At 37.8% G+C, this 14,764-nt stretch overlaps 1 protein-coding gene across 3 annotated transcripts in view; it reads left to right on the top strand.

The window, feature by feature from the left end:
* LOC101738651 (zinc finger protein rotund-like) overlaps nucleotides 1-14,764 on the top strand; it is a 241,869-nt gene that overhangs the window by 2,516 nt on the left and 224,589 nt on the right. For all 3 annotated transcript variants that reach the window (XM_062676381.1, XM_062676382.1, XM_062676380.1), the window contains exon 2: nucleotides 11,295-11,909. In XM_062676381.1, the coding sequence (XP_062532365.1) occupies nucleotides 11,736-11,909 (174 nt within the window). In that variant the 5' untranslated portion in view covers nucleotides 11,295-11,735. The remainder of the gene's footprint in view (nucleotides 1-11,294; nucleotides 11,910-14,764) is intronic.

The following is a 14,764-nucleotide window of genomic DNA, read 5'->3' as shown; positions in this document are numbered from 1 at the left end:
AATAAAAAAAAGGAGCTGACGGCCCGCCTGGCGTTAAGTGGTTACCGGAGCCCATAGAAATCAACATCGCAGTCTGAGATTTTTAGTACAATGCCTGATCTTCACGGTATAAATAGGCAGGACAAGCTTTCGGGCTTTTCGGTAGGCAGCGGCTTGGCTCTGCCCCTGGCATTGCTGACGTTCATGAGCCACGGTAAACACTCACCATCAGGTGGGCCGTATGCTCGTCGGTCTATAAGGGCAAAAAAATAAACAAAAAACAAGAACCCACCAATAATCACACGATGGCATTCTAATCTGTACTAGGTAGGTATCCCTTCAACGTGGAAGTCATTCGTGAATATTAGTTAAGTAGGTATGTATTCCATTAGAAAAAACCCAAAACACGTCACCTCGGATCCTCCCGATCCACTAACGGTGCTTTTAGGTACCCCAAGCACCGGTCGTTGTTGTCGTCGAACCCGTCGCTTGCGACGAAGGGCTCGGCGAGTAAATTAACCCACAGATATAGTCCACTGAATTTCTCGCCAGATCTTCTCAGTGGGTCGCGTTTCCGATCCGGTGGTAGATTCTGCGAAGCACTGCTCTTGCTAGGGTTCGTGTTAGCAACGTCGTCAGGTCTGAGTTATTTTTAGTGACAGATGAGCTCCCGAAATTTGGGGGTTCTGCAAGCGTCGCGACCACGTGTAGACCGGTAAATTTAAGATGTTAAGAACTGATAAGTCTGTCTTCAAATATTTTTTTTTTATTTACTTAGTACTGGCATAAAAAAAAAACGTATTCAATTGAAGTTCAAATAATTGAGTTTTATGGTTACGATATTTATTTCAATTTTTAAAATTTAAATGGCTCTCTCTCTCTCTTGTGAAATTGAAAAAATATCACTTAAACCAAATAGCATTTTAACCCTCGGTATGTGGTTTAAAAACACTAAAAGGGTACGCATAAATACTACTCGAATTAAAAATTTCATCTTTATTCTTTATCCTATTGATATTGGTCATTAAATAGACCGGATATTAAGGCGACGTTATAAAATTATTGTACTGTCATCGTTGCTTGATGCATGTGCAAATAGCTATTTAGGTAATACGTTAAGCTAAAACTTTGTACCCCTTTTTACGAAAGCTGCGCCGACGGAGGAGTATGAAATTTCCCACACTTATAGAGAATATAGAGAAGGAGGGCAGAATGCTAATTTTTTTTTAATTGTCCCTAAAATATACATTAAATCAATAAAAGAACATTACACACACTACCATGTATTTGACACACTCACGCATGCATACTATTTGTTTATTGTCAAACTTTTCTTATTGCTTAAAGTCTGTGGTCAAATTGAGAATAGACTAAATATGGTTTGTCTTTATTAATATTGATCTAAAGTGTAGGTAGTCTTAGCGAAATCTATGATTATAGAAATATAATAGTCTTTGACAATAGAATCATAATAATGTACAAAATTATAATTTCAATTAATTATAGTAGAATTTCGACTACCGTGGGACCACTAGTTGAAGTTAATAGGAAAACCTATCGTTCAAAGATTCCATTACATACAAACACACATACACAAAAAGCGTGTTAAAAATATTATTTACTCGTAAATAGAGACAGCCTATCATTTAAGTTAAATAACTCCCAAGTTCAATGGATACACAAAAAAATCTAATTAAACGCCCGTTCTGAGATTTATAATAATTATTGTACAATTAAAATTTGAACAATGGAGTTCACGGATAATCTGGACGATTCATTTTAAACGAAACGGCTTTTAGCTGCCGCTTGTGACGTTTGGTTTAAGGCATAAACTTTCTACACGCTATAGACCAGGGTAGAAGCCTTTAAAAATAATAAAAAGTGAAAAAAATAATAGTAAGATGAAACCCATTAGAAAAGGAGGACAATATTATAAAAATGCAAGGAAAAATAATTTGCGGTCGATCTGAGGTCGGGAAGGGGTTGGGGGGGGGGTTAAAGGTTAAAAAACGGTTTTTCTTAAATTCTTCTTTAAATTATATGCGTAGATGCCTATTTATAACTATTTTTAGATAACTTATATACCTGAGTGACCTACGAAAAATTTTAGCCCATCAAAAGGTATCTGAAATATATGAAATATACATGAAAATCGGCCAAAACTTAGTACTATTATTTTTTTGGTTTTAAAAATTATCGACACTGGTCTACTAGGACCAGAGTTCTGATATTTCGAAATGGTGACGACAAAATATATGTTTTTTTTTTTTTTTATTGCTTAGCTGTGTGGACGAGCTCACAGCCCACCTGATGTTAAGTGGTTACTGGAGCCCATAGACATCTACAACGTAAATGCGCCACACACCTTGAGATATAGTTCTAAGGTCTCAGTATAGTCACAACGGCTGCCCCACCCTTCAAACCGAAACGCATTACTGCTTCACGGCAGAAATAGGCGGGGCGTTGGTACCTACCCGTGCGGACTCACAAGAGGTCCTACCACCAGTAATTACGCAAATTATAATTTTGCGGGTTTCATTTTTATTACACGATGTTATTCCTTCACCGCGGAAGTCAATCGTGAACATTTGTTGAGTACGTATTTCATTAGAAAAATTGGTACCCGCCTGCGGGATTCGAACACCGGTGCATCGCTTCAACACGAATGCACCGGACGTCTTATCCGTTAGGCCACGACGACCGCAAATGAATTAATTTTTTAATGAATATCGAAAGGAATTAACTAGTGCGAGTCGCATCTGAGTATCGCGTTAAATGTGCTCTATAAAATATATTTTCGTTAAAAACAGTTAATAATAAGATTCATTCGATTATTACGTTGATTATCAACACTAGTGTTAATACTAATTACATACCAAAATTCGGTTGTACATTTTTTTTTGAATATTTAAAACGCACCCGTTAATTTTGAGCACATTCAAAAACATATAAGTACACTAAAAGACATAATTACGACTACTACATAACAGTTTCATCGCGAGTTATTATGACTAGATAATGACCGAGCATTGCTAGGTTTTTTTTTTGATAAATTGTATTTTTTAGAAATTATATTTAAATACGAATTACATATTGATAAAATGATTAAATACGAATAATATTTTTCGATCTTACCGACAGATTAATAATAAAATATGAACTGGTTGCTTAAAGAAAAAATCAAAATTATCGATAAAGTTGATTATTGAAAACACGAATTAAAACAACGTTTTCTGAAAATAAATCGTAGCTAGATCGATTTATCGCCCCCGGAATCCCCTGTATACAAAATTTTATGAAAATCGTTGGAGCCTTTTCTGAGATTCAGATTATATATATATACATATATTTATATACAAGAATTGCTCGTTTAAAGTTATAAGATATATCGGACATCTTGAATACAGTTACAGTTTTCGTGGTCGCTTAAAATTAGTTTTAATTAGGCAGAGGATAAAACAAACAACAATAAAAAAAATCTAGAGAAAAACTGACTAATAAATCTCTACTGACTAGGTGGTGTGATGACCTCCGAAGGGTAGACGGTAAGAGGTCGATGAGGATTAGGAGAGGCCTATGTCCAGCAGTGGGCGACTGTGGGCTGATGATGATGATGATGAATAGGACTCTGAGTACTTTATAGGTACAATAAATTGAATCCGCAATTACATGAATGTAGCGATCAATTTGCCGTTAGCGAATAGATTAAAACCTTTTTATTCACGGGCTGTATGTTCCGTAAATATGCCGAGGAAACAGAAACCGTGGAAATGGAAAATCGCGTTTACCAAGTTAATTCGGTTAGATACCTACATATTGGAATCCTTTTTATCAATGTGTATGTACCGATGTAATGATTGGATTCGCGAATAAAAAAAGTTTAGCCACGAATAAGGGAATTGAGAGTTTTTTTTCAGCGAATAGTAAACCGCGATTGAAGGAAGCGCGAATAAGGAGCTTTTAATGTACTCCTCCAAACTGACAAAACCGCTTTGAGCTTTAAACTTGGACCATCATAATTGAGACTCATAATTGATCTGTTAACAAAATGTTCGTTTTATTTCACGATTCACTTGTTCGATTATTATTTGACGAGTTAATTAATTTGGTGATGGAAACAATTGCATTATTGGATAAGGTTCCTTATTAATAATATTAATTCAATTAAAATTTTGAAATTCGTTATGAAGTGAATTGTCGCAATTGGAATTTCATGTTAGGAATTATTGATGTTATCAATATTGTATTTACGTGTATAGCAATTAAATTGTATTCAAACAATTTTTACGGCCTAATGTTACGTTTTTATTTATTTTTATTACATTATTATGGATTTTTCGAATACTTATATAAAAATAAATAATAAATAAATATAAATATTTACTAACAATCACGCCACGTTAACTGGTCCCGTGCTAAGTTCGTAAAGAACTTGTGTTACAGGTACCAGATAACGGAAATAAATGTAAGATTTTTATTATACACATACATATATTTAATGGACATCCATAACCCTGGAAAATATATTTTATATTTATCATACAAATATCTTTTCTTGGCGGGATTTGAACCCGCGACCCCCTTGTGTAGTGACCATGTCACTTACCACTACTCCAGACGGCCGTTAAATTTTTATAGCTTTATAGTTTTGGTGGTCATCCGTGACTAAAGTGCTATTCATCATATTATGCTATACCGCTTGCCACCGGAGCAGAGTTCATCCATACTACCTGGAGCCACTGCGGTCATCCACAGTGCGTTTCCAGAGATCTTTTCTGCCACGTACCATCCGGCTTTGGAATGAGCTCCCCTCCACGGTGTTTCGCGAGCGCTATGACATGTCCTTCTTCAAGCGAGGCTTCTAAACTTCCACGGTGAAGGCATAACATCGTGTAATAAAAATCAAACACGCAAAGTTATAATTTGCGTAATTACTGGTGGTAGGACCTCTTGTGAGTCCGCGCGGGTAGGTACCACCACCATGCCAATTTCTGCCGTGAAGCAGTAATGCATTTCGGTTTGAAGGGTTGGGCAGCCGTTGTAACTATACTTGATACCTTAGAATTTAATATATCTGAAGGTGGGTGGCGCATTTACGCTGTGGATGTCTATGGACTCCAGTAACCACTTAACACCAGGTGAGCTGTGAGCTCGTCAACCATCTAAGCAATAAAAAAAAGAAAACTAACGCTAGGCAGCGGCTTGGCACTGCCCCTGGGATTGCTAAAGTCCATGGGCGACGGTAACCACTCATCATCAGGTGGGCCGTAGGCTCGTCTGTCTACTAGAGCAATAAAAAAAATTAAAAAAGCCTAAGTGGCTATTTCAGCTATGCGCGTACGGGTGGGTGAGCTCACGGGCTTAACGTGAGAGATTTTGGTAACACTAGCCCTAGCAACAAGAGCAGTGCTTCGCGGAATCTACCACGGGATCGGAAATGCGACCCACTGAGAAGATCCGACGAGACGTACTTACGGTTATTATTTTTTGCTATGTGCGCATCCTCCTCCTTGCGTCGGTTTCCTCATTACTGAGGGTCGTGGTCATGGCCTTGAAACAGTTTAAATGTTTCTCTGTCCATGACTCTCTTGGGATGTAATTGTGGTGGGTTCCCACGTCCTTCCACATCAGTATTTCGAAGGGATTTAGTCCTTCACGGCAAACTGGTCCCGCTCCGGGTCTCTGGTTGTATCCGGGGGCTGGGTTATTTCCCGCCGCCCAGTGCGCATAAGTAAGTGCATTAGATAATAAAAGTTACTTGACCTTAAAAAAAAATCCTGCTGTACTAAAACAATTTATTAGATAATGTATTATTTAGAATATTTATTTGTACGTTTTTTTTTTGATTTTTTGATGAGTTCCCGATATTTGGAATTTATTGAAAACGCCTTGGTTACAAAATGACTGAAGACTTGATAGAACGTTAGGAGCAGCCAAATCTGTCTTTTTTTATTGCTGAGATGGGTGGACGAGCTCACAGCCTACCTGGTGTTAAGTGGTTACTGAAGCCCACAGACATCTACAACGTAAATGCGTCACCCACCTTGGGATATAAGTTCTAAGGTCTCGAGTATAGTTACACCTATGTTTCCTACCTATGCTGGTATAAACTATTATGCAAGTCTAGGTATGTTATAATATCGACGGTTAAAAGGCTAATTGGTTTAAGCGACATTTTTGCAACTTTACAGGAGAGCCATCCAGAGAGATCTAGAGAGATATAAGTTCTAAGGTCTCAGTATAGTTACGACGGCTGCGCCACCCTTCAACCTGAAACGTTTTACTGCTTCACGGCAGAAATAAGCGGGGTGGTGGTACCTGCCCGTGCGGACTCACATGAGGTCCTACCACCAGTCCTTTCGTGACCTTGTCAAAGCGCAACCTCAGACGCGTGTTCACTACAGCATAATAGAGGCACGAGAAAACAAATGACACATTAGTTTAAGGGCACTTTTGATTTATTTATTTTAATGTTTTTGGTAATCTGTATTATTAATACGTGAAGCAAAAACTTTGTATCCCTTTTTACGAAAATTGCGCGGACGGAGGAGTATGAAATTTCCCACACTTATAGAGAATATAGAGACGGAGTGCAAAATGTAAATATTTTTTTAAAGTATGCATAAAAAATAGTACAGGATCCTTGGTACACTTTTCATCATTTATTACTAACAGGCTGATTTTTCGTGAGTACCTTTCTTTTGACTAGACGCCCGATTTTTTTCATTACAGTAACGTTGGTATATGGTAGCTTACTAGGGGTAGCAAGGATAAAATATCTTGATTACACGAATTTAAAAAATTTATTACTAACCGAGTTTTTCTTTGTTAAATAAAATAAAATACATTAAATCAATAAAAAAAACACATTACACACACTACTACCATCTATTTGACAACACACACACTTAAATACATGTAGGTATAGCTACTTTGTTTATTGTCAAACTTTTATTAATTAAAGTCTGTGGTCAAATTGAGAATAGATTAGTATGTATTGTTTGTCTTTAATGAATGATGAATGAATGAATGAATGATTTATTTTATTTCAGACAACAACAAGCCCATATGTGTACATAGTATCATCGAAACATGCTTAAAATTAACAACACCAATCAAATAAAAAATATACATTTATTATAAACTAGCGACCCGCCCTCGCTTCGCTTCGGAAACTGTAATTTATTATTGATTTCTTCACTATTTAACGGATGTTATTATACATACTAGAGGTCCCGCAGTAGTCGAAATTCGACTATAATTAATTGGAATTGTAAGTTTGTACACTATTATGATTGTATTTTATACTTCTATAATCACAAATTTCGCCAAGACTACACTATAAAAAATATTAACAAAAGCAAACAATATTTAATCTATTCTCAATTTGACAACAGACGTCAAGAACAAAAGTTTGACAATAAATAGTATGCATGCGTGTGTGCGTCAAATACATGGTATGGAGTGTGTGTAATGTTTTCTTTATCGATTTAATGTATCTTTTATACATTATTTTAAAAAAATATTAGCATTGTGCACTTCTTCTCTATATTCTCTATAAGTGTGGAAAATTTCACACTCCTCCGTCCGCGCAATTTTCGTAAAAAGGGATACAAAGTTTTTGCTTCACGTATTAATATATATTTATTTATTTATTTATTTATTTATTTAATAAGTTGCACCAACAAAGTGATCATCAATACAAAACATTGACAAATTGACAAAAGTTCATGGCAGATGTCACCTCAATTATAGGTGCAATCGACATTACATTAACATCAAAAATAAAATATACAGCTAAGAATTGGATACATTTCATTCATTGCTTAAGATTAATTTAATTGGGAGATGATCCGCGACAGATTTTTCCTGTAAGTAGTGAGACAATTTGAAAAAACATCTATTTCACTTAAAATAAGTTTAGCGCAATCGGACAACTCCGAAGGAACATTGACGGAGACCGCGCTACCGTGGACATTATTGTAGTCCCAAAGGATTCTGTTTAAGGGAGAGTAAGCACCTAAATTCGAACGAGCGGGCTTTCTTATAAACGGTTTATATTTCTTCGTTCTTGGTAGGTACTTAGGGGCTGATATTTTTATCTGGGCTAATAGATTAGGTGTGTCGGTTATTCCATGAATTAGTTTATACAGAAATATACCCCCCATTAGTTTTCTCCGGTTTAGAAGAGAGTCTAAATTAAAGTGGCAAAGTCTATCTTCATAGCTGGGTAACTTCCTACCCAGATTGTAGTTGTAAGATAAGTACCATAGAAACCGTTTCTGGACACTTTCCAATCGTTTCTTGTATATTTCATAGTAAGGATTCCACACAATGCAGCAATATTCCAAGGTACTGCGTACGAGAGCATTATAAATTGTGATCTTAGTGTTTGGTTTTTTGAAATCTTTGCAATTGCGAAATATAAATCCCAATGTTTTAAAGCTCTTTCTGGTAATATTCTGAATATGTGTGCTGAATTGCAGCTTACTATCAATGGTCACACCCAGATCCCTAATAGAGTCTACCTCAGATAGTGGTGCACCATTAATATGATACGTTCGGGAAAATGAGCGTCTTTTTCTAGTAAAACGAATTACATAGCATTTACTGATATTCAGACTCATGCCATTCGCACTGCACCAGCCAAACAAACTGTCCAAATCCAAACAATCTATATAGATAAAGATGGATCGACGAAATAATAGCAGCAACTGGAAAAGAATGGAGAAACAAAGCCAAGGATAGGAAAGAGTGGAGCAAGCTGGAGGAGGCCTATACCCGAATGGGGTTCCACAACACAAGTTTATATTTAATTTTGTAATTTTTATTTGATATGCTTTTTTTTTTCTTTCTTTGTTTTTGGAAATAAAATGGGCTTATTATTATTATACATATAAATCTTCCTCTTCAATCACTCTATCTATTAAAAAAACCGCATCAAAATCCGTAGGTAGCGTAGTTTTAAAGATTTAAGCATACATAGGCACAGACAGATATAGGGACAGAGAAAGCGACTTTGTTTTATACTATGTAGTGATGATGATCTGTTGAATATATTTCAAATATTCCATTCAACTCATACTAACTTCGAACCAACTATTATTATTATTATTATTTAGTCCGCAAGTGAACCACGGTACAATGGTTCAAGTACCGATATTAGAATTATATTTGTCTATAGTGCAATCTTGGCGAAATCTGTGAATAAATAAGTATAAATCTTTGAGAATAGAACCATAATAATAAATCAATAAATATAAATATTTACTAACAATCGCACCACGTTAACTGGTCCCGTGCTAAGTTCGTAAAGAACTTGTGTTACAGGTACCAGATAACGGAAATAAATGTAAGATTTTTATTATACAAATACATATATTTAAGACACATCCCTAACCCTTTTTTTTTTTTTTTTTTAACGCTGGGGAATCCATTTACGGATACCCGGTCCGGGGGGTAACGAACCGGGTTATGTCGGACTCCGGCGCCTCCTGAGAGGAAGAGGGGGACGAGAAGGTCCTCCACCTCCCCGAATTCCTCGCAAGAGACTACGCCTTGAAAAAGGCGCGCGAAGCACTTGCCCCGCAGAACGACTACCGACTAAACCCCATCGAGCTCCACCACACCGGCTACACCAGACATACGGTACCGCAGTGCGCGCCGAAAGCACATCCCTAACCCTGGAAAAGACATTTATATTTTTCATACAGATACCTTCCCTTGGCGGGATTCGAAACCGCGACCCCCTTGTGTAGTGACCATGTCACTTACCACTACACCAGACCATATAGTCTCGTATTTCGACTACTGCGGGTCCATTAGTATCTGAGTCGACTATTATCAAAGGCGGCAATCTGACTTTTGGACAATGATTGGTAAATCAGAAAAACGAATTATTGACTTTGTATTCCATCGGCAGTCACAAAACACTTCTGAACGACATCTTAGATAAATAACAGGTTAAGTATTAACCTTTATTTAATGCAGGTTTTGAACCGTATTCTTTGAAGGAGACGATTATATTCCAATAAATCTGTATTGACATATCAATAAAATTTTGTTGTCCAAATGCACAGATTGCCGCCTTTGATAATAGACGACTCATCTATAAGAGACCGCAAAATTATAGGAGACAATGAACTGATTACCGCTTCCCGTAATCACAATACGATTACCGCATTCCGTGCTATCGTTTCAATACCATTGTGGGTGTATGCTGTGTGATCAATGACGTCATCACCGGAGGGCGGGTCCGGTGGGCGTGCCGAATGGGCGTGGCTTAACGGTCAATGAACCGCACTTACTTACTTACATGTATAGTTCACATGTTTATTGTCGATTTGCAATTCAATGGTCGTACGCCGTTGATAAGGCGCTAAGGTATAGCCGGTTCGAGTCCCTGGTTGAATTAATTAATGTACCATCAATGGATAATTTAGATTCATAGTTACTTGACTTGTTTTTTTTTTTTTAATGCCTAAACAAGCAGGTACATTGTTGCAGCGCAATGTAACGCGATTTTGGGAATCGTGTCTCAAGGTGGAACCGGCAATGGAACGCGAGCTTACAAAAATAACTTTTATTTGTGGTAGGACCTCTTGTGAGTCCGCACGGGTAAGCAACACCCTGACTATCTCTGCCGTGAAGAAGTAATGCGTTTCGGTTTGAAGGGTGGGGTAGCCGTTGTAACTATACTGAGACCTTAGAACTCATATCTCAAGGTGGGTGACGCATTCACGTTGTAGATGTCTATGGCCTCCAGTAACCGCTTAACACCTTGTGGGCTGTGAGCTTGTCCAACTATCAAAGCAACAAAAATAAAAATTGGATACTTTTAATTGAACTTCAATTAAGTTTACTCCATTCATATGCCTAAAAAAGTTTTATTGTCGTGATATTTTTTCTAAATTTTAAACTTTAAATGGCTCTTCTGTAAAGTTGCAAAAATGTCGCTTAAGCCAAATATCCTTTCACCTTTCGATATTATAGCATACATAAAGTTGCTTAATAGTTTATACCAGCATAAGTAAGAAACATAGGTGTAACTATACTCGAGACCTTAGAGCTTTTATCTCAAGGTGGGTGGCGCATTTACGTTATAGATGTCTATGGGCTCCAGTAGCCCACTTAACAACAGGTGGATTGTGAGCTCGTCCACCCGTCTAAGCAAAAAAAAAAAGAAAAAAAATTTTTTATTGGAGAATCATTTGTATAATGAAAAATTATCTTAACATGTTCAAAATGAAACTCTTAAATAAGCAATTATTTTTTGTTACAAGAAAATAAAGGGTTTTTTTTTTTGTTTGTTTCAGATGCATACGTGGCTACGAAATTGTTTGACAATACATAATATAGTTTAACTAAATCTCCGAGCGCAATGAAGTTTATTGTTGATTTAAAATCGAAATAAAAATATTGGTGTCCTGCTCTCGTCAATGTAAAAATATCTCGATCATGCTTGTTCGGTTAATGTTTGTATTTAAAATACTTTAAATTTTGGTGTAATCAAAAGAGAAAATTAAAAATAAAATGACTTAATATAAAAAAATAATTAAGTAATAGTTTTTAAAACAATATTATAGTGAAGAACATTAGATAAATGCTCAAATAAATGAACAAAAATCAATGTGACAGTGAAGATTTGTAATTTTCAATTTCTAATAAATACCCAATGTTCTATTTCATGACTTGGTTCTCGTTTGACTACCCATTTTCCACGTGAACATTCCAGAATTAAATTTGAAAATGGATTTATGAGTGTTCGCGATACGAACTGCAGCATGTACACCACGTGGTACAGCCGTGGTGAAAGTGGGATGCATCACCACCAAATGGGGATGTACCACCACGGACCCCCCATGATCAAGACCGAAGCGGGGGTGAACAGTGACTGCATGATGGCAGTCGATTACGCCCCACCGATCAAGGTAAGCCTTTTTCCAATTAACCTATGCGCCTGTTTTTTTTTTCTACCTAAACTGATAGCCTTGAGAGGCTATTTCAGCGTAACCTTAACTAGTAGGTGAGCTCACGGGGCTCAAACCGGAGCGTTGCTAACACTGACCCTAGCAAGAGCAGTGCTTCGCAGAATCTACCACCGGATCGGAAACGCGACCCACTGAGAAGATCCGGCGAGAAACTCAGTGGGCTGTGTCTATGGGTTAGTTTACTCGTTGAGCCCTTCGTCGCAAATGACGGGTTCGATGAGGACGGTGACCGGTGCTTGTGGTACCTAAAAGCACCGTTAATGGATCGGGAGGATCCGTAATGACGTGCTTTGGGTGACGTCGACTGTTTACCATTCGGTCTACAGGATCGGGTATGTAGGGCGCCTGTGATGAATTGGGTTAGGTATATAGTTTTTACTTTTCCGATTAAAAATATGCAAGTATCATTATTTTAAGGGGACACAAAAATGTCAAATAACAGACAATAAGGAAATGACACATTGACGTTTATGCACTGACAGGAAATGGAGTGCAAAACTGCAAATCTAAAATTACTAACCACTTAATATCAAATGATCCGTATGTTTATTAGGCCATCTATAACAAAAATTGGCCACTCCCTTATCTTAATAGACCATAAAAGATTTATCCAGGCTGGTAAGTTGTAAACAAACTACTGGACTACATTGGGGTATAATAGAAGAATTACAAAGATCCGCTTATCATCAAGCGGCTGAACTACACGGTAGTCAAACGCTCATGACAATTCAGGGCAGTCGCTTAAAGCTCTCAATTTTTTTCTCCTCAACAATTTATCATCAAACGTCAAAATCTATTAGTGACATGAAACGAGCTTTCGAACGAGCTTCTGAAGTTGCCTAATCAACCGTTAAGCTTTGCTAATTAATTACAAACGATTAATTGAAAGCTTCAATTAAATTTAAACTATTGTTACCAGTGATTACGTGTTTTGTTTAGGGCCGATTTGAATTTTTATAACTTCGAGAGATAACAGTTGAAAATTTCGGTCTTGTTTTTACCGTACTAATAGAATTTTCACTTTCTGGACGCTGTTAGATCTAAGTTAGATCTAAGTGTATTTTTTTTATTGATAGGTGGACGAGCTCACAGTCCACCTGGTGTAAGTGGTTACCGGAGCCCATAGACATCCACAACGTCAATGCGCCACCCACCTTGAGATATAAGTTCTAAGGTCTCAAGTATAGTTCCAGCAGCTGCCCAACACCTTAAACCGAAACGCATAACTGCTTCACGGCAGTAATAGGCAGGGTGTGCTACCTGCCGACTCACAAGACTTCTTGCTATCAGTAAAATGGAAGAAAATATCTGAACGTGATATCTCGAGGACTTTTAATAGACATTTATTTCTTTTAATTTAGGTAGTTTACCTGCGGACTCACAAGACGTTCCACCAGTAATTACGCAATTTATAATTTTGCGGGTTTGATTTTTATTACACGATGTTAATCCCTTCATCGCGGAAGCTCTTCGTAAACTTGTGTCCAGTACGTTTTTCGTTAGAAAAGATTAATATTAAGTAGTTTAAAACCTTTAATACGAGGAAATCACCGGACTTCCGCCCTCCACTGGGGATGGAGGGCGGGGCATGTCGGAGTTGAACCGACTAAAACCTCCTGTCGCTCAACAACCAGCATCCAAACCTCGCATGAGACAGAACTCATGAAAAGGCAAAGGGGGGAAAGTGAAGCGTTTAGTGCGGAGCACATCTCTCCCATCACCTCCTCCTCGGGACGCAGGACTGGCGGTCGTCGGCACCACGACTACCAGTCCTCTCGGTCGGCAGGCTATCCGAAGCCCGCCTAGATGGCGCCGGTTAGAATGGTCTACGCTCGGAATACCCCGCTGGGTCAGAACCAGCGTGGGTTGAGGATAGCCGGCCTTCCATCACCCGGACGTTCTTGCATAAAACGCGTGCAGAGCAGCTTGCACGTCGTCTTCTTAGGTCCCCTTCGCCGGTCCCCAGGCCGACATGTGAGAGAGACCCGAAACACTTAGAGGGCCAGGGCTTGGGCGAAATCCGCCTCCCTGGCCCCCGCTCGACGGCGGCGGGCCTGCGCGTCTCGCACGCGCCCCGCCGCCTCCTTCTGCGAGATGGTGCACTCGCAGAAGTCGAGCATCGCCTTCCAAAAATGGCAAATGAAAGAAACAATTAATTTCATATTTTCTTATTCTGTTCTTATACTGGTCAAAATATCAGTCTTAGTTGTCGATTCTTGACGCATTAGGCAAATTTTCCAGTTTATCAGACGACTTGAAGTCCCTGAAAATAACATTAAAAAAATTCTGTCACCTTCGAAGCTAATAAAAGCGTTTCAAAATCGGTAACCGTCTGCGGGATTCGGACACCGACACATTCGGACTTTTTGGCGGGAACGCGAGGAGTGAAGTTGTGTGATTTGTTTTATTTTGTCTATTTAGTGTTTCTTTAGGTTTAAATGTGTAAGAACGGTGGTTTATTAACTGTTTAATATCTGAGAAAATGCACAAATGTGGGAAATGAAACAAAGCCGCTGGACATAACTTCTCGGGATCCTCCAAAAATTCCACTGAAAAAATCTCAGCAAATGACCACCATTTTACTGAGAGTATATTTTATCCCATAAATTATATATATATCATTTAATTTCATCCCAGTTGATTAATATCTCAAATTAATAATCTTCACTTCATTTCACTTCAGATTATAATTTTTCATAAAAATAAGAATATAAACTAAAATAAGACATGACTTAAAGGTCTTAGTTACCAGGTCATAAAATTCTTCAAAAAAAAACTGCACATTCGCATCGCTC

The sequence above is a fragment of the Bombyx mori genome, chromosome 27 (genome assembly GCF_030269925.1).
Source record: "Bombyx mori chromosome 27, ASM3026992v2".
Lineage (NCBI taxonomy): Eukaryota > Metazoa > Arthropoda > Insecta > Lepidoptera > Bombycidae > Bombyx > Bombyx mori.
Note: the sequence above shows the minus strand (reverse complement) of the source record. Positions and strands in the feature narration are given on the sequence as shown.